Here is a 21037-nt window from a genome sequence, read left to right as displayed (position 1 = left end):
GATTCTCATTGAAATTGCTGATCTCCCGATATTTTTTTCTTAAGAACAGAAGTGCAGTATTTTCCAGACAAGTTGATGTCAGATGGTATTCAGTGAAGACTGAAGCCATCAACTGGGAAATGACACTTTGGGATGCAGGAAAGAGAGCTGAGTAGAAAGCTGGGCACAGGACTAGGGCTTTGAAGGCAGAGAATAAAGGTTACAATAGCGTAGTGCTGGAGAATGTGAAAGAACTGGAGAGGAAAATATGGTGAGCAGCTGAAAGAAGAGCTGATAAAAGAAAACTGGGCAAGAACAAGAGACTATACAGAAAGCTTGGAAACAAGGCTGCATCAGGGACACAACATCAGCTCTTGCACCACAGGGACAGGAGACACTAAGACTCATAAATACCCTGCCAAACAGTTCCCAGCTGGCTCCAGCACAGGGACTGTAGGATTTGAGCACAGAGCTGCTGGCAGGATGCAGAGGACTCCCTGGGCAAGAGAGGTGCAGAGCTGAGCAAAGGGAAGGGCAGCAGAGGCAAAGCAGAGCCCACAGGAGGCAGCTCCTCCAGGCACCTTCAGCGACCCGCTGAGACTGTAATGGTCGGTTCTGCCCGACAGGGCAAAGTGCCTCCAGCAGTGCCCTGCTTTGCTCTGTAACAAAAATCTTATTTATATGCTGAGATCCCCATGGGCCCGAAACCAGTAAGAAAACTGAAAATGCAGAAGAGCTAATCCTGTGACTCTTAATCTGATTTCAATGCAGTCGAGGTGAGACACTTCTTCTACCCTTAAATTTAACAAGAATGATTCTGAGTAACTCCATGAAACAGAGGGGTATTTTGTACATCACAAAAAGCTTCAATGAAAGGCAGCCTATTCTGGAGCAGAGCACGAGAGGACTCTGACTACACACACAGTACTTTGAGACAGGACATAAGGTAAATACTATATCAAATAGAAATGAAACAAAGAGTGAGAACAAAGCTTGCAAAATGTAACGATCCAGACCAGAATACAGTAAAAATAGCAAGTCTTAGTAATTACTCAATGTTTTAAACACAAATATTATTACCAGGAAAATACTGGGAATAATTTTGCAGAAAGTCCCAAATTCAATTTTTATTCAAGAAATAGGAGAGTTTGTGAAAGCTTCTTAAATTTTATCAAAACACATTTGATAGTTTGAATGCAAAAAATGTTCAGCCAGGTTTCCTGACAGAAAAGGAAGGGACAGAGAAAGTTCTGGCAAGTTTCATGCCAGGTTTTCCATTGCTGTTATTTGTCAAATGTTATGAAACTGGGGAAAAAAAGAGATCTGCCAACACCAATAGTTTAATTAAGTGTATAAATAAATCAATCAAAATGCCATATGCATTTTGATTGTACAAAAACAGCCATCAGGGTAAAATGGGAACCAAATACATTATGCTGAAACTCTGCTGAAATGAAAGCGCCTCAAGTGTAGCAAGGAAGAGGTTAAGCCGCTAACAGGTGACTATGGTGAAGATTAATTCTGATTGCCTTAATTCATCAGGTGCATCTAAAAGGAAGCCTGAGACCTGAGCACTCTGTGGAGGATAAGGTTTTGAGAGCTGTGGCCTGTCCTTGGGTCTGTGCTTGAAGCTGCCAGGATGTAACACATTTTCAGCAGGAGACAGAACTTTTCTTTCAAAAGAGGCACGTTAGAAAAAGAGACTTAAATTACATAGAGGTCAAATGTATCTAGTTATCTTCAGTATCTAAATGAAAGGCCTCTGCTGCAACAGTAGCGGACCAAAGATTATTTCCCTGCACTCACTTCAGAAATACAAAATTAATATATTCATTTTGAAAAGAGGGAAATCCTCCCTTCCTTCCAAACCTTTGAAGCACTCTGAGTTAATCAGGGCTGACAGGTAGAATGGCTGCAAGAAGATAGAGCTGGGGCCAGCCCCTGCGATGGGGAACCCTCCCGCTCATGGCACCACCGGGCTGCCATTCATGACATTTATTTATACACTGGCAGCATTTAGGACTCCTAACAACAAAACCCTTTTACTCAAAGATCAGTTACCAAACACAGTAAGAGACATTTCTTGCTCCAAAAATGCTGAGAAACTAGCAGGGAAATAAAAGGGAAAGAAACTGGGTTTAATCTCTGTTAATCACATGGAAACTGAGGTAGACAGATGCAGTGAGATGACAAGGGCACACAAGATGTGCCTTGCACATCTGGGAATCAGTCACAACGCTCCCAAGTCCCAGCCCAGTGCCTTTGCCCCATCACCATCCCTCCTTCCCCCAAAAGCTGGGTTTGCCAGCTCCCCTGGGTAGCAGAAAGTGTTCTCTGCTTAGCCTGCAAAATACATGAGCCTGCTTTTCAAAAGAGGAGCCACTCCAGCAAGTGCAATGAGGTGGAAGACATTCCTGCAATCATGAACTCGAGCAGCAGTGCAGGAACTGCTGAGCAGAAACTGATCTAAACTCATCTAAACTGATCTAAAACTCCTAAAAACTGCTTCACACCAGGGCTCTCTCTTCAGGGCAGGCAGGTGCACAAGGTGGCATTAGTCCCTCAGCACTATCAAGGAGTCAGGAGAACAAGCAAAAAGACCTCCTCAAAGGTCTGTCCTTCCAGAGGCCATTCAGCTCCTGGCAGCAGCAAGCCCTGCACAGAAACTGCTTCTATGGGAAACAGCAAGAGCTTAATGGCAAGAAAAAGCGAAAGATGTTTTCTTACAGATCATTCACTTGCTGCAATCACACAAGCAAGAGCATCGACTCGGAGCGCAGCCAGAAGGGCTGAGATAAGGTGGTGCCTGCGCAAGCACTTCCCCTCCCTGAGCAACGCCAGGCGCTGCCAAGGCTGCCCTCGTTTCAGGGGGATATTTATGAGGCAAAGCACTCCACATGAGTAAGGTTCATACTGCCACAGTTTCACAAAAGATGTGCCTTTTAGCTCAGACACAGCAGCCAGTTTGGGGTTAAACTCAGGCTTGCTCTGATGTCCATTAAGGTATTTTCCAAAGCTCTAGGTCCAGTTTCACATGGGAAAATGTGCCAGAATAAATTAAGCTCCTCAGAAGCAAAAAGTCAGTAATTAGTATGTGGGACAGGGCATTGCAGTGTCTAAACAGAGATGCAATGAAGCAGAAAACCAGGGAAGCAGATGCTTGCAGGTCACAGAGATGAGCACACCACCTCCAGCATGAAAAGGAAGATGCGGGGGAGTCTCCAAATGGTGGGCTGACATTACAGTGAGGGAAAAAGCAATTTCTTTTCTTTCTGGAGCATAGTCATCAATAGAGCTGTTGGCACTAGGAGTGGGGAATAGCTTCAGATTGATGGGCCTGGTTTCAGATGTTGAAACACAGGGCGTATCTGCTCCTTCCTTCAATGGTGATCAGGATTTGCTTTGTTTCTGACAACAGAGCCACTGCTGCTAGAAGAGAAGAAAACCGTTTCAGAGCCATGGCAAGCTGGAATTTCCAAAGCAATTCCAGGACAAACCCAGCTAGCAGGATCCTGCAGAAAGAACATCTTGCCAGCCAGACCACTGCCCTCACACAAACCCTCTGTCCTCTGTCAGCAGGATCTAGCTCCAGAGCAGCTGAAAGGGAAGACAGGGAGCTGTGACTCTGAAAATGGTACCAACATCTGTGATTTTGTTCTGAGTCCCATGATTTACAGCATTTTTCTTAGAACTCCTGCTGATGGAAGCATGCTTTTGCATGAACCATTTGGCGCTCTGGAAGCATGGAGCTAATACTGCCACACTGCCCAGAAGAGCTTAAAACTGTGACAGTTCCTACAGGAAAAATAAATCTAGACATTTTTATTTTGAAAAACTAATTTTAAAGTTCATTTTGTGATGTTAGGAAGCCAGATGCTCTTGCTTCCCCTGCCCAAGACAACAAAACCTGAGGGATGGAACTGCAGAGCCACTTGAACTTCTCCCATCAGCGACTGCAAAGAGGACATGGTTTGATCATGAGGCCTGAAAGTCAGATCCTCCAACCCAGAGCATTTACCATCACCATCAGCGGACACTGGGGTCTCCTCTGTGGGAACATAGGAAACGGAAGTTTTTCATTTTATTCCTTCCTGGGGCTCCATAAATCTTGTTTCACAATAAATCGATCGAAATCAACTGAGCCATGAAACAAATGGAAAGGCCCTGGGTGGAGCAGCTCAGCTTGTGTGTCAGACTGAGGAAAACATTGAAGAGTCTGTTTAGCAACAAATAATCTTTGTCAAGATAATCTTGCTATCTTCCTCAACCCTCCTATTAGATTTACTGAAACATATTGGGCAATGCAGATTGTTTGTCTTTCGCTTGCTGCAATAAGCTATAGCTATTACATCTATCTGTCTCTTTCATCCACAGATACAGATCTGTCTGTCCTAAGGACAATGTTGTATCACATGTCAAATGAATACTCAGGAAAACTAAAGCTTTTAAGGTGTTAACAGAATGTGCCTTATTTGTGCTAAAAAAACAAAAGTACTTTAGCGCTCTTACTACAACCTTAGGCTGCATTTTAACTTTTCATCTACCAGTATTTCTCTCCCTCCCTTCCTACAAAGCACTTAAGTCCCACTCCAGTCTGCACACCACTGCAACACTGATAAAGGCCTGATGAAAACCATGACAAGGGCATGTATCAACACCTGACTGGCTCCCTCCAGACCACACAACATCTCTGTGTGTACATGACCTGTGTGTCAGCTCTCTGCGGATTACAGGTCTTTGTGGGTATAGTTAAGGAGCCTCTATGATTCACACCAGGGATCAAGTCTGGTCCAAGCACTGAAGCGACTCACATACAACTTCCGTAGTGAAGACCCGGTAATGAACTCACTGCCCGGGACTGACCTGTACCTGTGGGGTACAGGTGGCAGGAGGTCACGGCTGTGAAGTGAAGCAGGCTGCAGACTAACACTGGACATAATGACATTTCAGTAAACTGGTTATTTGCAAGGAGAATAAATTGTTACCCTGCATACTGAGTGACCATCAGAGGTTGTCTGCTCAACCATCAATAGGTTGTTTGCCTGTTGTTCGAATGCCTGTGTTCCTGCTGAGGAAGTTATCCCAAAGCCTCTTTCTTCCTGCCACTAAGGGATAACAGAACAATTGTAGGGGGTTCAACCTAGTGGAATTGGCAAAATCATTCCACCAAGGAAAAAGAAAGTCTACCCTGAACACAATGAATGATTTCAAAGTCAAATAGCACAAAGGTGATTAGACAAAGAGGCCAGGTTGGATAGGGCATTGAGCAACCTGGTCATGTGGAAGGTTTCCCATGGCAGGGGGTTGGAACTAGATGCGCTTTAAGGCCCCTTCCAAACCAAATCATTCTATAATCCAATGATTTGCTGTAACTGAGTATTTCTGCTGTCCTCAGGAATCAGTTGCACCCATTCCTTCATGCATGCCAAAAGGAAAGTACATACACCAAGACCCTTGGCATGCCCAAGGACAGGGTCTAACCAGTGTGCACCAGGACTGCAAGTTCAGCACCACCATGAATCCGCAAGTCAAATGGAGAGAGTCTCTCCCTCAACAAACTCCATATACCACAAACCCATGTCAAAGAATATGCTGTGGCTGGCTCTGGAGCTGGAGGGATTCCAGCGAGACAGGCAGACAGGCATGATTTGTCTGGCATGCAGATAGACTCCAACCATGTCAGCCCATCTTTTCTCCCTACAGCTGTAAACCAACCAATCTACGCAACTGAAAAATACCTCTGGAAACTAACCCTGGGATCAGAAGGTAGAACTCTAAGTGCACTGTGCTTAAATGGTTATGACAAAGGTTTTAATATCCCTGGTTTTACATCTTCCTTTTTTATTACTGATCTGCCCAGCAAGGTACTTCTCTAAAAGTCTCTGTGGGTGGATGCAGTAAATTCAATTACAGTTTTCTACAACTGGACCAGACAGACTTGTTTGACACAAAGAATACTTTCTTCACTAAACCAGTTAATTTAGTTCAGCAACAGTATATGGTTAGTAGGCGTGGATTAAAGGACAGTGAAAGAATAAGACAAAGAAAAGGTTCCCAGCAAAACAGCTCCCAAGTGACTTTGCTGTCCCATAAAATGAGAAGAAATAAGGAGGACCTTGATGCTTGGTTCTCTGCTGCCCCAAGTTGACTGGATGCCAGAATCCCACTTTTAGACAACTAGCAGCTCCAAATTTTGGGCAAACAGCTTTTGTTCACCAAAGCTATAGGCAAATAAAGAAATACTTTTCTTCTTTTCTCAGAGGTCCCACGGACAAAGCACTGAAGATAAAGTTGTGGGCTTTCCTTTGGCCGATTTTATGAGACCTGAGTAACCATTATATACTATTTCTTAGGTGGAGAAACAAAAATATAACAAAAACTTAAAAGCCCCTCAGCACGGAGCTTTGACACTTGATGCCTTTAAAATGAATTTAGAGCTTACGAGAAACCCACTCTGATGGCACCCAAAATCAAGCTCTCCAGCCACAAACAGCATCCTGCCTGCATTTCTCTGCCCCAGCCTCTTCCCTGGCAGAGGATCCCTCACCAGGAGCTCCTTTTTTTGTGCCAGCTTAGTCCTCAGCCACTAACAGCAGTAGTGGATTACTTTGGCAGCAGTATTATCCAGGAGTAAACTGATATTATCAGTATTTGGACTGTAATCCTATCTATTTACTACTAACCCATGGTACAGTTAATATTTATTACCTTGAAAGATCTACCTGTGGGAGGAAATCTATTAAAAATGCAAGCTGAAACCCACATTCTCCATGGAAGTGCTAATGGAGATATTTCAAGTATATATGCTAAAGAAGGCAAGACTTCGCTATGAGCATCCTGTCAGTCACCAGATCAGTGTATTTAAAATGTACCCTCCTTTAAAAGAAAGATGCTTTCAATAGCTACGCATGAGGCCAAGTAACAAACAGGACAAGGCTTTTGAGCCCTAGAAGGAGAAAATTATTTAAAAAAATAATTTACTCAGTGTGTGCGTGCACATTTCTCTATCAAGTAACGGATGTCTCTGCAGCCAGGGCAATGGATAATTATTTTCAAGTGGGTTGTCACCCTGCATTCAGTCTGCGTTCACTGACAGAGTGAGATCGGAAGGAAGCTTCATTGGCAATTCCCACCAGACATCAGAAAACCTCAAGCATGCAGAAAAGACTTTAATCTTTTTTAACCATTCCCACATTCTCCTTGAGGAAAATATCACCTTTTTTTTTTTTTTGAGGCAGAAAAATTAGACCTTAGCTTGGTAAGAATTAAAAATTATTCTGACAAACAGTAAAAATAATATGATAACCTGCTGCAGTTTGAAGCTTCCCAACTTCACTCCCAAACTGAGAAAACCCTGTAAACATACTGTTAAATGCAGCAGAGAAGCAGCAGCTATGGGTGTTTGTTAATCAAAGTCAATCAGGCAGATCAGCAGGCTTCAAAAGGCTTTGGACCAGGACTGACAAAAGGATCGTCTTTATGAGCCTGCTCTAGAGACACTGACCCTCTTCATCTCCGGTGATTTCAAAGGGAACTCAGGGTATTCAGAAATCTTGAGCTAATTTGCTACATAATAAACAAGATTCATAGAACAGGGATGGCTGCTATGACTCACCGTCATTTAAAAGGAGCCTTGTATGAACTGGCCTGTTTTGAATTGGCAACTTGGCCTTGGCTGTACTACAGAGGAGCAGTCAAGTCTTTGATAAGTTACAGGAGCAGCAGGCATCTGGGAGTAAGCATCCAACCATCTAATAGCAAGAAAACCTAACTAGAATCGCACTATCAGAAGCGGTGAAAAGTTTAGCACATCTGCTATACAAGATCTGAAAGCCAGCTTTTGTGTACAACACAGCAAGAATAAAGAGAACAAATAAAGAGGTGTTAAAAAAAAAAAAAAAAGATCCATACAATGAACAACTCCAAAGACCTTTGGAACATATCTACAGAGAGCAATTAAATGTCACTGGAAGTACATCAAGTACCTTTGAAGGGGCTAGCTTGGGCACTAAGAGGCAGTATGGCTCTGCTAAGGCTTTTAGTCATGCTGCCAGCCTCACTGATGTAACCATACTGCTACTCTCTCAACAAGGCCTCATAATGCTGTTATTGCTCAGACAGCCTTTAACAATTCTAATCAATACTCTTTAACTTGATCATGATCCTAAAATTCATCTCCCTGGAGGCAGGGCTGAGTGTGAAATAGAGAGGTTACTATTTTCAGAGGAGATGCAAAAAAAGTAATTATTACATAATCAATGTCTTTAAACTCACTAAAATGTCTCGCAAAGCAGTGCCAGGCACAGCCTGCAAGAAAAAGCACTTTGGCCTCCTCTTTCTATCTCATAAAGCTTCATTAAACTTATATAACTGTGAAGCTGTCAATAATGATTCAGCATGTGAGCTGTGAAGCCCTTCAGATAAGCCTTTGTTGTTGATCTTTAACCATCTGAAAGACAAGTTATAACAGAGAGTAAACACCTGGGCTGTTTAAGTTTAGGCTTAGAAATAAAGCCCACACTTTCCTGTGACAGTTGTATATGTTGCTGCCACTAATTGCTTCTTTCAGCAGTTATGGACAGGTCTCCTGTTGCTGTGGGCTCATTTACACAAGTACTGACAGTTCAGACAGCCCTCGCCTCTTGCCTGCCTGGCTATTCCTGACCATTTATCGTTATAGATTATGTGTTTTTACAACTGGTGAGACCAAAGTCAACAGTCCACAAGATGCGGCAGCCACTTGAAGTATCAGTCATCTGCTAGATTTCTACCTCTCCTTTTTGTGCACTGTTAGCTTTATGACTAGGTTTTAATAAGGCAACTGACTTGGTAAACAATTCTTAATTTATTTATTTGGGCAAGATTCTTTTGATTTCAGTGGGAGTTCTGCCAAGCTAGGGATCTTGGATCAGCACCAATGATAAAATGCCCATTTTACTGGCATGTACAATTTCCTATTGACTTGCCAAAAGAACCCTGGTTACCAGCTTCACAATAGGCTTTGTTCCTTTTACCTGGAGAACAATCCAATCAGCAATTCCTCTTCTCTCTAGGCTAAGCGAATTAAGCGAAGAGGTCCAGTTACCACTGGCAGAGGTTTGTGAAACTGATGCTTGCAGGTGCCACCCCTGCGGGCTCTGGGGTTCTCTTCCAAAACTACCATATAAGAACATTTTGCATTGCCACGTACGCTAAAGCACATTGTCACACCTACTCTAATACACTGTGCTGCAGACAATACCACCTGTGCACTCTTTTGAGATAAAAAGAAGGATTCCATTGCGGATACCAGAAAGTTACCCGACAGTCTGACCGGAAAGAAATCCAGCCAGAAAAAGTAAGTTGTTCTGTCATTGGCCCAACTGCTGAATTTGTTACTCTGTTAGCCCTCTAATTTACTTCAACAACTCTGCAGAACTGGGTCCTGACTAACCAAATCAATGCCCCCACTTAATTGAATAAATGTCTCTGTTAATTTAAGGTTCTGGCCAGAAAATCAGAAGACAGCTAATAAACAGCTGCTGTATTTAAAGGAGTGATGATTTCAAGTCTACTGATTATAAACACACATTGTCAAATTACTCCCGTCTCTTCTCTTCAAGCCATAACCACTCCCCTTCTTATTCAACATTTTCTCAATTCCTTCAGCCCGTCACCACAGACAAGGGGAGACAGCCTTCTCCTTTGAGATTCCCATCACTCACAATCCTTTTCTCTCAGTCTGGCAGCAATGCATGGTCTATTTTTCCAGCCTGTGTGGAAAAGAAAAATCATTTTCTCCATACTGTCTACCCACTGTTCCCTCTGCTCTTGCAACTGCCGTACTGCACCTTAAAAGGCATTTTGACATACTGTTCACATAATGAACAACCTTATATGATGTTTTATGAACAAAATAAGATACAGACATATATAAAGAGGTGGAAGAATTATTACACAAATTTAACTTCTGAATATCTGTGTTGGCATATACTTTATATTATAGAGAATGGGGTCTAACAGCAGAGGTTAGACTGAACTGCAGAGTTCAGACTAAAGTAGTGCCAGGACAAATGTGCAAACCCTGGAAAGGAACCATGACAACACCAGTGCAAACCTACCTACAACATACTAGCCAACATGACCGCGTGTTGTACCCTACTTCCTTATTCTTCTAAAAGCTAGAACAGTGATAATCAGCGTCTGTCTGGAAATTTCGAAAAGGCACAAGTTCAGCTGAAGGAAAAAGAGCACATTTGTTTATTTAGTAGTCTAAGCAATCATAATAAACGTATGCTCAAATAATCAGCTCCTGTGTAATTACTCATTTGCAAGCACAGTTATTAGGTAGGAAAATTCACTCTTTTTTGAAAATGCAGGTCAAATATTTATCTCTGAGATATATTAAATGCAACAGAAGATTGTACTAAGGGTGTATATTAGACCACAGCATTTACAAAATTGAAGTGTTTAGACCTTTCAGACCTTTTTTAAAGCCTTGACCTTGGAAACAAATAAGGACAGTGTTATTTTAATGTGCATTCAAATCTTAACAACACAGTCACACAGCTCTAGTGGAATCTACATTGAGTTTCCACTGTAGATTGCTCATCATTTCATTATGGTTCATTATGCTGATAACTGTCAGAAAGCATTAGAAGCAGGAGCCTTGAGTAATAGCACTGAAATGGTAATTTAAAAACAATATACTTTCTGGAGGAAATACAGCAGTGCACTAAATTCAATTAGAAGAGGCGAATGTAAAGACAAGTAAGTGATGTTTGCTGTTTGAAGTCAGGCTGTTCAGTTTCTTGATAACCTAAACTGGAGGAAGCCCTTTAAAGCAGGCACTTTTCTCTTGTATCTCACTAAATTTGCTCTCATTATCTCTAAGATTCTCCAGTATAAACTGTCTTAAATGCAAACATTTTAGAAATATCTCAGGCCACGCCAAAATATCAATCAATCAGTCACTGTTTGGGGTGGCACAACAGACTAAATTATTCAGGGTCATTTACTGAGACAGATTTCAAGCTGGACAGTCTACGCTGGCAATCTCTCTTTTGTAAAAGGCTCCCAATTAAAAATCATTAATAATCTGAATCTAACAGACAATATAAACAATACAAAACTGTCCTGTTCTCAGTCATAATGTGATCATTGTTTGTTAAGAAACAGAGAATTCGACTCATTAACGGTGGGGACACAGGACCAACATCCATTAATTTGGGTGGGAACTGCACCTGCCTGCACCAGGCTGCAATTCACAGACTATCTCCTTACAGAGAAGGAAACTCAGGGATGAGGACCATAATTGAGACTGATTGTTTTTCAGCCTCATGGATTTGTGTATTGGCAAGGCAATTTATTCTCCATTAGATTGCTAACCTCATGAAAGACCCATTCTCTCAGCAAGTATGAAAATATAATGAAGGTCTAAACAGTTGCCTTAACGTTATATCTGTGATGCTTCCAAAAGGGAAAGGCAGCTGTGTTTTCCACAACTTTTGTTCAAATGTATTACAGGTCAATTACACCATTCCCATGCCCACTCTGATAGCTGATAAGCCCACTCTGCTTCAGAGCTGAAAGTCTAAATTCCTGAGTTAGGTCAAAGCGGCAGATCCAGGGACACTCTGCTCCTCAGTGGTGACTGACATGTTGATGATTATCCCAATGAGACAAGCTCAACGGAAAAAATGCATTAGTAAACGTGTATGTCAGGGTGTCTATGCCTGGCCTTCCAACATACCCCACTCCAGAGTTTCCTGTGCTCACATCCTGCCACATTCTGCTCTTACTTGTACAAGCTTTAAGCCAAACATAACTACACACTCTAGCAGACCTAAATTAGAGCAGAATACTAAAACCAGAGCTTGAGTTATTTGTTTAGATTGGATGCCTGGTTTACCTGAAGGTTAAGAACAGTTTGTACAACTCAGCAAGGAATGGAGATGTCACAGAGTGGCATTATGGAATGAGAAGACTCTAGAGCACCTCTCCAGACCAGTGTATCAGGAAATAGGTGTTGCTTTTATTATTTGTCATGGCAATTGCAAGAAAGGAAAAGGAAGGAGAATTCTTCAATTCCCTTTCACCCACTAGTACAATCAGGCTAATGGAAAGTCCTAACAGTCTTCCTCCCCCAACCTAGAAGGAGAGATAAGTGATGAGAACAGCCAGTTCTAAAGGAACTATAAAGGAAATCAATAGCCAAGGGTCAGAGCTTTACAAAAACACATCCTAAGAAGGCTCAAGTTCTTAATCTTAAAAAATGTTTAGAAATAATGAAGAAAGGATCAATCCACAGTCCATTCCAGGTGTCCCCTTCAAATTACCGAATGTTACATTTATTCACCTGGTCTAATAGTTCTCCAAGTGAACAGAAACCTGATTTTACAAGCCAGTGGAGCAGAGTCTATCTTTTTCCTAGAAGAATGGATCTCAGATACTGTGTTTTACTTCTTCATTAGTGCACCGTCACACTGAGCGATTACTAAATGCAGGCCTGAATGAGAATACCAGGGTTAAAGAGAGCGTAATGAACAAAGAAGGTGCCTTATTATTATGGCTGTCAGCACAAGGGAATTGGGCTTGTCACCTGGTTTAACCAACTGGTAAGAACTGATTAGACTCTGAATCCGTCTGAAAGAACCTTTGATGTTTACACTCCCTTCTGTTGCCACATCTTGTCAGGAAAGGCAAACGGGAAGCTTCTTCTGGAGGGGCTTCCTTCAGCAGAGCCCTCTAAGTATTTTCTGTCACTTGTCTCAAGTGCGTGGGCAGAAGGCTACTCAGTGTGGGGAGCGCGGTGAGCAAACGGCTCCTCCAAACCCCCTTGCAACCCACCCCTTGAGCAACACAGAAGTGCACCACACATGCAGGGCTTCATCCTGATCCTGTGCAGGTACCACCATCACAGCAATGTTCAAACGCTGCTAGGGCAGACCTCAAAGCAGGGATATTAGCAAGCACAGCAGTGAGCGGGGGATCAAAGCCGCCCCACGAGCCAGCTCAGAAATAGCCTCTGTGTCTTCCTTCACCTTGGATCACAGAAAAACAAGCCCTTAAGCTACATCAAAATGCAAAGCTAAGAAATGGGACCTCCAGAGACAGGCCTGCTTGCCAGGACCAGGTGTCTGTGGGATTGTGGTGTTCACTTGCTGCTGCAGGCCAAGTTCTCCTGGACTGCTGTAGAGATGAAACTGAGATGAGCACCATGGCCCTTTCCTCGTCTTCTTTCCTCTTCGTATTTTCAGGGTAAAAGACTAAGATCGAGGACTTCAACTTTGACTGACCTTTGAAGACAGGAATGGGGAAGGGTGCCAGAAGCAGGCCCAAGACTTGACAAATAAGGGCCAAGCTTGCAGGGGTACATTTTGCAATACAAGCAAACATACATATCATTTGCTAACAATTTCCCCATCTGGAAGTGTTTTGCTGTCTCCTCATACTTCACTCACTGCACATGCCTAGTTAAATTCAACCAGTTGATTACTAATTTGATTTCAATTTGGTCAGGGTATCTCTCACTAGGACTAGGGCATTATGAGAAACTTTTGCTGGTATAACATTATTTAGGGTGTAGCTTCCAAACAATAGCTTTATCGCTGTAAGAAGACCTCTTTCCTATCAAAATGGTCAAGCTTTAGATCTTCTTGTGTAAATTATACTATAAAAAGCATCTACATACCCACTTCAGCAAGGTTTCACCATACAGTTAGACCTCCATCCCCAGTCAATTTCTGCAAGGGATATATGAACCTCTCTTCTTTCCTACTAAGCAAAAGCAGCTGCTCCTGGCTATGCCCAGGCCTGCTTAAACACCACCCAGCAAAACTCACAGCTGAAAAGAAGATCACTGAAGAAGAGCTGGAGTCAAGGGGGTGTGGGGAAGGGATGAGTGCCGGCTTAGTTATGGACGTATTCTGTTTCTGCCTTGTAAGGGAGAAATTAAGATTTAAAGAAATGTGAGTCATCTCGCCAAAACAAATTTGGAATATATTAAAATGTTACAAAAGAAATATCTCAGCCTTGTCTCGCTCACAGACACACACATACTCTACATAAATATACAGCTGAACTCCAAAAATCTGGAAGCATTTCCAATAGCTTTCAGGAAAAGCCACAAATGGATATCCCCTGGTAAAATACAGCCCTTTCGCTTACTGTTTCAAACTGCCCTGCTCCTATAGAAGTGAAAACGGAAGAACTAAATGATCACAATTTAACACCAGGACATGCCTGGAATCCCAGGTCTTTGGCTGAGTGAGCCATTAGCCAACACATAAGACAAGGAGTTGTTCCAGCAACCCTGTGAGTGTGCTAATTGCACTACACTGTTTGTTCTCCCTGCTGGAAGTATTTTGGTAGAGCTAAAGGAAATTCCATTTGCTGTACATGCTATATTTATCTACAAAGGATAAAATAAACCATACTTTGGTGTTTGTTTCATTAAGGTTTAAGATTTATTACCACCACCCCTTCCAGATAAGCATTTTTATGTTCCTAACTGTAACCAGCCATAATTTGAGTGAATTAGATATATAATGTGATTATAAATATTACTCATTTACCCTAAGTCACACAATTATGAGACAAGCTTCCATAATTTCTACAAATACCAATGAAAGGTGATGTGATCACTGGACAGTAGGCCCTTCACACTGGAACGTCAACCTGTATTTTGTTTCCAGCTCTGTTACTCAGGTGTGCAAGCCACTCCTGCAGCTTTGTCTCTTCTCAGTCTCCTGATTTCTTTAGACTGTAAGAAGCTCTCAAGGGTCAGTGCAGCCATGTCACTGTTGGGAATTCAGGGCAGAGAACTGATGCTTTCTTTCCCAGAAGTGTGAGCCAAAATGTTAACCACCTGCAATGGGCTGTAAGAACTACTGAATGCTGCTCTCAGAAGCAGGACACTCCTTAGAGACGCAGGTCTCTGGTGAGTATTTCCTATATACATGGTGAAAGAAAGACAGGAGAAGAAATGGATAATAATAAAAGGTGAAAAGACTGTTCAAAGAACAACTTACGAGTGCAGGGCATGGAGGCAGCATCATTTTCAGCTCGGAAAAAGCCCCGGTCGCAGGTGCAGGAGGTAGAGCCTTCCCAGATGGAGTAGCTGTGAGGCGGGCATTTGGCACAAGCAACATCTGTTGAGAGAGCCTTGTAGTATCCGATTTTGCAAGCTAGATGGAGGAACAGGAAGGAAGAGTGTTACTTGCCCAGGCTGTGATCATAAATTGCTAGCTTACTTATTCAAAATCAAGGCAGGAGACATTTCAAAGAGATCTAATGATGTCCTCTTAGCCCCAGGCGAAGAATTAACAACGATGACACCCTTAATGAGTAATCCTACGTCAGGGGATACTGATTTCTAATTCCAACAAGAGCCATTTTAAAAGCTGGCTTGGAGATGGTAAAAAAATTATACTCTTCTATTGGCACTGCCAGAAAATCAGCTGCCTCTTTGTGCTTACTGTGGAGTTGCATGCTGTCTAACCCATGTCCACCTGCATTCAGGCACACACACAGAGCACGACAAAAGGGCACAATTGGTTTATTCTATGACCACTTAAGGAATGGCAGCTGACAGTCAGACACTGCCAATTTTTAAGAAGGAGTGGGACAGGAACCCACTTGCAACTGGCAATGAGGCCCCAGCGTAACATGCCCGGAAATGGCACATCTCCCTCCTGGCAAGGCAGAAGTCATTTGGCTCTTTCTCCCCAGGGGAGGAAATCAGCAGTGTTCTCCCCTCCTTGAAGCCACAGCATAGCATTAAGTGCACCACTGCCACCAGGTCCCACATGCAATTGGCAAACTTTCAGTGACATCATCTTTATAAATGCAATGCTTACACAAATGGCTACTTTTACATCGCTTTGAAAAAACTCATTAGCATCATTAATAACACATTTTCATAGTGGCTAACAGGTATGTCATCCTAGAAATTTCTCCTTGGCTAGAGATAAAAGCCCACCATCACCACTGGCTTTCAGCATTATGGAGAATAGAGAAAATACCCAGGCATGCAAACATGTAAAAAGTAAAGGTTGTTCCCAGGATTTACTGCATGACTCACTCTCACATATCATCATGTATCACCCACACTACCTTTGGGGTTCTCCTGCTACGCACAGGCTCCAGTACATGGGATGCAGACCTCTGCACAGCCAAAGCTCACTCCTTCTATTTTACTCTTGCCTTAAGTCCTCCCTATTCTTTCCCTCCTTTTCTTATTAAGCCCTCCAATGGGAAATGGACGGGGATTTCAGCAATGCATTTATAAAACAGTAAGTTACTCCACTCTTATTAACTAAAGCCATTATGGAATTTCCTTAACGAGTCCTAACTTTACAACGTGCCGTGTGCCATCTGTAAGAGCATCAGCAGATCGGTCCACTTTCGCTTACTGTGTCTGTCGCTTGACCAGAGGACGATATAAGAACACACTGCTCAAGTGACTGAGATTTATGCTTCCAGAATTTACATGTGTCACATTATTAGATAAGGTTCAACCTGGAAGGTGCTTTTTGGCCATGTTTCAAATGTCCTTGGGGTTTCAATTAAAACCAGAAACCACAGCTTTGATAGGAAGAATCACAGAGGTCAAACCCAGCCTCCCCACATCAGAGACAATTAGTCCCTGAACACAAATACAAACCCACTGCGTATGGCCAGGCATTCACAGTACACAATGGCAGCTCCTGTAAACCACCTTATTCTGTTTGTGATGTGAATTGCCCAGAAATAAAAATAAAAAAAATAAAAAAAAAAAAAAAAAAAGGAAAATTACCTTTCATTTTTGGATATGATTTGCACTACCTGGTGAGTGAGCTGTACTATCACTACATGTCATCTTGTGCCCTGTTTAACAACAGCAGCAGTCAAGTTGCAGGTACTGATCTGAGAGATTATTCCTGGTTTTCACAGCTCAGATCAGAAATATACCTAAGCCTGTATATGACCAGGGCAGTCATATCTTTCTGCCATATATAAATATAAGGCATGGAAAAACAGAATACAAGAGAAGACACCGGGCTGACTGCTGTTATCCACCAAATTATTTCTATTCTTCAAGGCTTTTAAAATAAAACATGGAAACTAACATTACTGTTAACATAAACATCATAGTTCACAGAAATTATTAAATGAAGGGTTGTCTTTAGCCCCTTTAGTGTTAAAATACTTAGATGATAAACATTGGGAGATCCTGCTCAGGCTGTAACATGATGTTTGAAAGGTAGGAAAATGTCAGAGGTAAAGATTTTTGCAACCATTCCTCCTCACTGTCTTTTCAGACATGGTGGTTTAAAGGGAATAGATGGATTCAGTAGATACTGCAAGGTCAACAGTTTGCAATTCAAGGATCTTTTTCTTCCCCATGCAATGTATTTTGATTTCTACTATATTAAGCAAAGATCATTAATATTTCAAGATGTGAAGAAAGCTCTTCAAATGCAGTGGCTGCTCCTAAAGCAAACACAGCCATTTTCCTTCAAAACCCACCTACTCCTGAACACTCGGTTTTCTTCCTTTTAGCGTGGTCAGAGCTTCACCGCATTTCAGCACATGGCATAAAAGGACATTAGAGAATTTGCTGCATTAAACCAGTAGTGCCTTGCCCTTAAAAGCTCCATGATACCATCACTTAAAAACTCGAATCTAATCCTGTAAAAGCTGTTCTTAGCATGAAGTGCTGCTGACACACCTATTACAACCAGTGCCTGCTAAGGCTACAGATGGGCTTTTTTTGAAAGCTAATGATTTAGTAGGCAAACAAGAAGCCTGTACAGAACCTGTTCCCTGAAAGTCTTTATTGCTTGCTCACGACAAATCTTCACGCGGCTGCCTTTCTAGGAAGGATTTGCCGTGTGAGATCCAGCATGAATGGAGTTCTTACACAGTTTTCGAAAGATACCATTGTAAAAAGATTAGTTCACATGTGCAATGCAAACTTTGAATTCAGTTCCTTAGCTTTGCCTTAATTAGTTCTTTCTGTTAGATTTGGGGCTTTTTTCTAAAGAGAGAAAAATCTTTTCTCGCATTCAGATTACCCACAAGCAGAACAATCAACTGCGTTAGATCCAAGGAGAATTCTCAAACAAATAATTTCAGCGTGAAATAGCTCAGTTTTTCCTCAGGACAAATCACACTGATTTTAAATGGACATCAGCTTGAAATAATTATGCTGAGTCCTAATGTTTAACTCTATTTGATTTCTATCTCTCTTAAAATGAGACAGAATTTGGCAAACATTGATGGTCATTAATATATGCCTTTTTTAATTTATTTCTTAATTTACCAGAGTGATACATGTTAAAACTGCAAAAATTGCTCTGAAGATTTATGGAACTTCAGTCAAATCTGGATGTCGGTTTTTCTGAAGCTATAATTCAAACTCCCATTTTAAATTAAAACCTGATTTTCAGACTCGTGGCTTTCTCAAAAAAAAAAAAAAAAAAAAAAAAAAGAGAAATCAAAACCAAAAACTGAATTCTTTTCTGTCACAGCTACAACAAAATAGATGTATTCAATTGTTTTTAACTATTTTTTAATAAGCCATGTTTTTTTCCGATTGGGGTTGGGTGTTTAAAAACATGACTCTTGCAAATTTAATGTTGTTGGAAAAAATCCCCCCCATCCTTGCTCTTTAAATTGTTCCTTTGTCCTTGCTGAAATGGCAATGAATCTTTTCATCATAGTTTGGAAAAGGCTTGACGTGCTTAACAGGTCTTAAAAGAAAGAGTGTAATGTCTTGCAAAGGCTTCAAAACCTTCCCAATCTCTTTGTTGACATGCTCCTAAATCATTAAATATGCAGTGCACATCTTAAAAAATCCCAGCAAGCTTCAAGCAGAGGCTTTGATAGTGCCATGGAGGCAGCGCTCAGCTCTTCATCAATGAGAAGGCTAAGCAGGAGTCTGAGCCAGGGAGGAAAGAGAACCTGGAGCAAGGTGGGACTGAGCTCTGAGCAGAAGATGGGATGGGGAAGGTCCAGTCCAAGCAAGAGCTAACAGCTGCTGGGAAGCAGCTCCTGCAGCAGCCCTGGCAACTATGGATGAAGGCCAGAAGTTTGAACCTGCTGCCTCAGCCACTGCTAAAGAGGAGAGCTCACAACCAATACTGATATCCATATTAGGAGCTACTAAAGAGAATGCGGCGAATAAACAAGAACAGAAATACGGTTTTGCTCAAGTAAATCTAGTTAAGTCGATGAACATGTCATAGAATCGCAGAATGATTTGGGTTGGAAAGGACGTTAAAGATCATCTAGTCCCAACCCCCCTGCCATGGGCAGGGACACCTTCCACTAGGCCAGGTTGCTCAAAGCCCAGTCCAGCCTGGCTTTGACTTCCAGGGATGGAGCAGCCATAACTTCTCTGGGAAAACTGTTTCAGTGCCTCACCACCCTCGCAGTAAAGAACTTCTTTATATCTGAACTAAATCTACTCTCTTTCAGCTTAAAGTCATTCCCCCTTGTCCTGTCACTACAGCCCTTGAAAAAAGTCCCTCTCCAGATTTCCTTTAGGTCCCCTTTAGGTACTGAAAGACTCTTGTAAGGTCTCCCTGTACTGTTCTCCTCTCCCAGCTGAAGAAGTCCAGCCCAGCTCTCTCAGCCTGTCTCCAAAGCAGAGGTGCTCCAGCCCTCTGATCACGTTTGCGGCTTCCTCTGGACTCATTCCAACAGGTCCAGGTCTCTCCTGTGCTGGGAGCCCCAGAGCTGAACACAGTAGTGCAGGTCGGGTCTCACAAGAACAGAGAATTACGTCACTCGACCTCATGCTAACTTATATTAAAACAAAATTTGATATAGACTTTCTAAAGTGCCTATTTGCAGCAGCAGCAAAAAACATAGCCGGATGGCAGTTCTGTACAGGGAGAAGTATGAAAGAGGCACAGGGATGCTGGACTGAAGAGCCACCACCCTACAGATCCCTATGCTAAAGGCTGTGATCTCAAAATGAGTTCTGCAAGGAAAGGCCCTTCAACCAGGAAAGGATCAGCAACCAAACACAAACCACACTCCTGCCGCACCTCTCCTTCCCAAGAGGGACCAGCGCACCACTCAGAAGATTTATTATCCCAGGAAAGTGAATAATATAGCTAAAAATCTGTGGAGTTAGCTGAAACTGCAGTAATCATGCATTTAATAGTTTCCATGTTTTGAAGCAGAAAAATATACCAGGTACGTACTCATGCAAATTTCACAGTTCCTTGAGATGCAATTTTGACTCAAATCTCCCTCCACACACAATAGAAAAGAGTAAACTTTTTTAAAGCCAATGATTGTAGCCAACTTTAATGACAAACTCTAAAATAGTATTCTTGGTGAAATGAAGAACAAAACAAAGAATTTAAGAAAAGGTATTTCAGTGTCAGACTCATAAACTGCAGTGAGAAAATAAATATGTGCTTAAAGACTTGAAAAAAAATACTTTGATAGCATATTTCATGTCTTTCATCACCAGTTATTTTTTCTACAGCTCTTCCCTGTCTAGAAATATTTTAAGCTCATGTTTTAACTGCACCCTTAGGAACAAAAAGTTACTTCTATTTTTTGCCTTTTAATGTTGTTCTTATTCTTTAAGAGGATGGATTTTCTTGCTCGGATGGCAACAAAACCACATCTGCCACATAAGTAGGCAGCATCTTCTCAGCTCTCTTTTACTGTTATTTCCATTTCTGAGCAGATTTTTGTGTGTTAATTATAGAACTCAATTGTTTGGATAGTCTCTTTTGATGAGCTTTCTGCCCCGCACCATGAACCCCTCCGTTATTGTACAGCTGTTTTGCTTCCAAATGCTCATCAGGGTTTTCTAATTGTCAAGCTGTCCCAGCAACTAGTTCTTTTGACCTAAAAGTCAAAGAAAGGGAGTCACCCTTGTCTCCCCGACATGAATACTACAGGAGTCCCAGTGCCCCCCCTAATACCTACAAGACAATGCCTTTCCAGATCATTGCCACTACAAGCATAATTGGGTTTTGGGTGAAATGAGAAGATTTTAAATAGGATGAATTAATGAGTTTCTTGTAAAATTAAGTCGTTCTCCTGGTCCAATCTAATTACTCAGTGT

General features: G+C 42.0%; 1 protein-coding gene across 1 annotated transcript in view; it reads right to left on the bottom strand.

The window, feature by feature from the left end:
• The window catches only part of EPHA4 (EPH receptor A4), a gene marked incomplete at both ends in the record, with an annotated part of 102102 nt that overhangs the window by 44441 nt on the left and 36624 nt on the right, over positions 1 to 21037 (bottom strand). The window contains one exon of the mRNA XM_080622595.1: positions 14991 to 15146. Within this exon, the coding sequence (XP_080478721.1) occupies positions 14991 to 15146 (156 nt within the window). The remainder of the gene's footprint in view (positions 1 to 14990; positions 15147 to 21037) is intronic.

Source organism: Psittacula echo, assembly GCF_963264785.1.
Source record: "Psittacula echo genome assembly, chromosome: 7".
NCBI classification, from domain to species: domain Eukaryota; kingdom Metazoa; phylum Chordata; class Aves; order Psittaciformes; family Psittacidae; genus Psittacula; species Psittacula echo.
The sequence above is the reverse complement of the archived record's forward strand: the minus strand, read 5'-3'. Positions and strand labels throughout refer to the sequence as shown.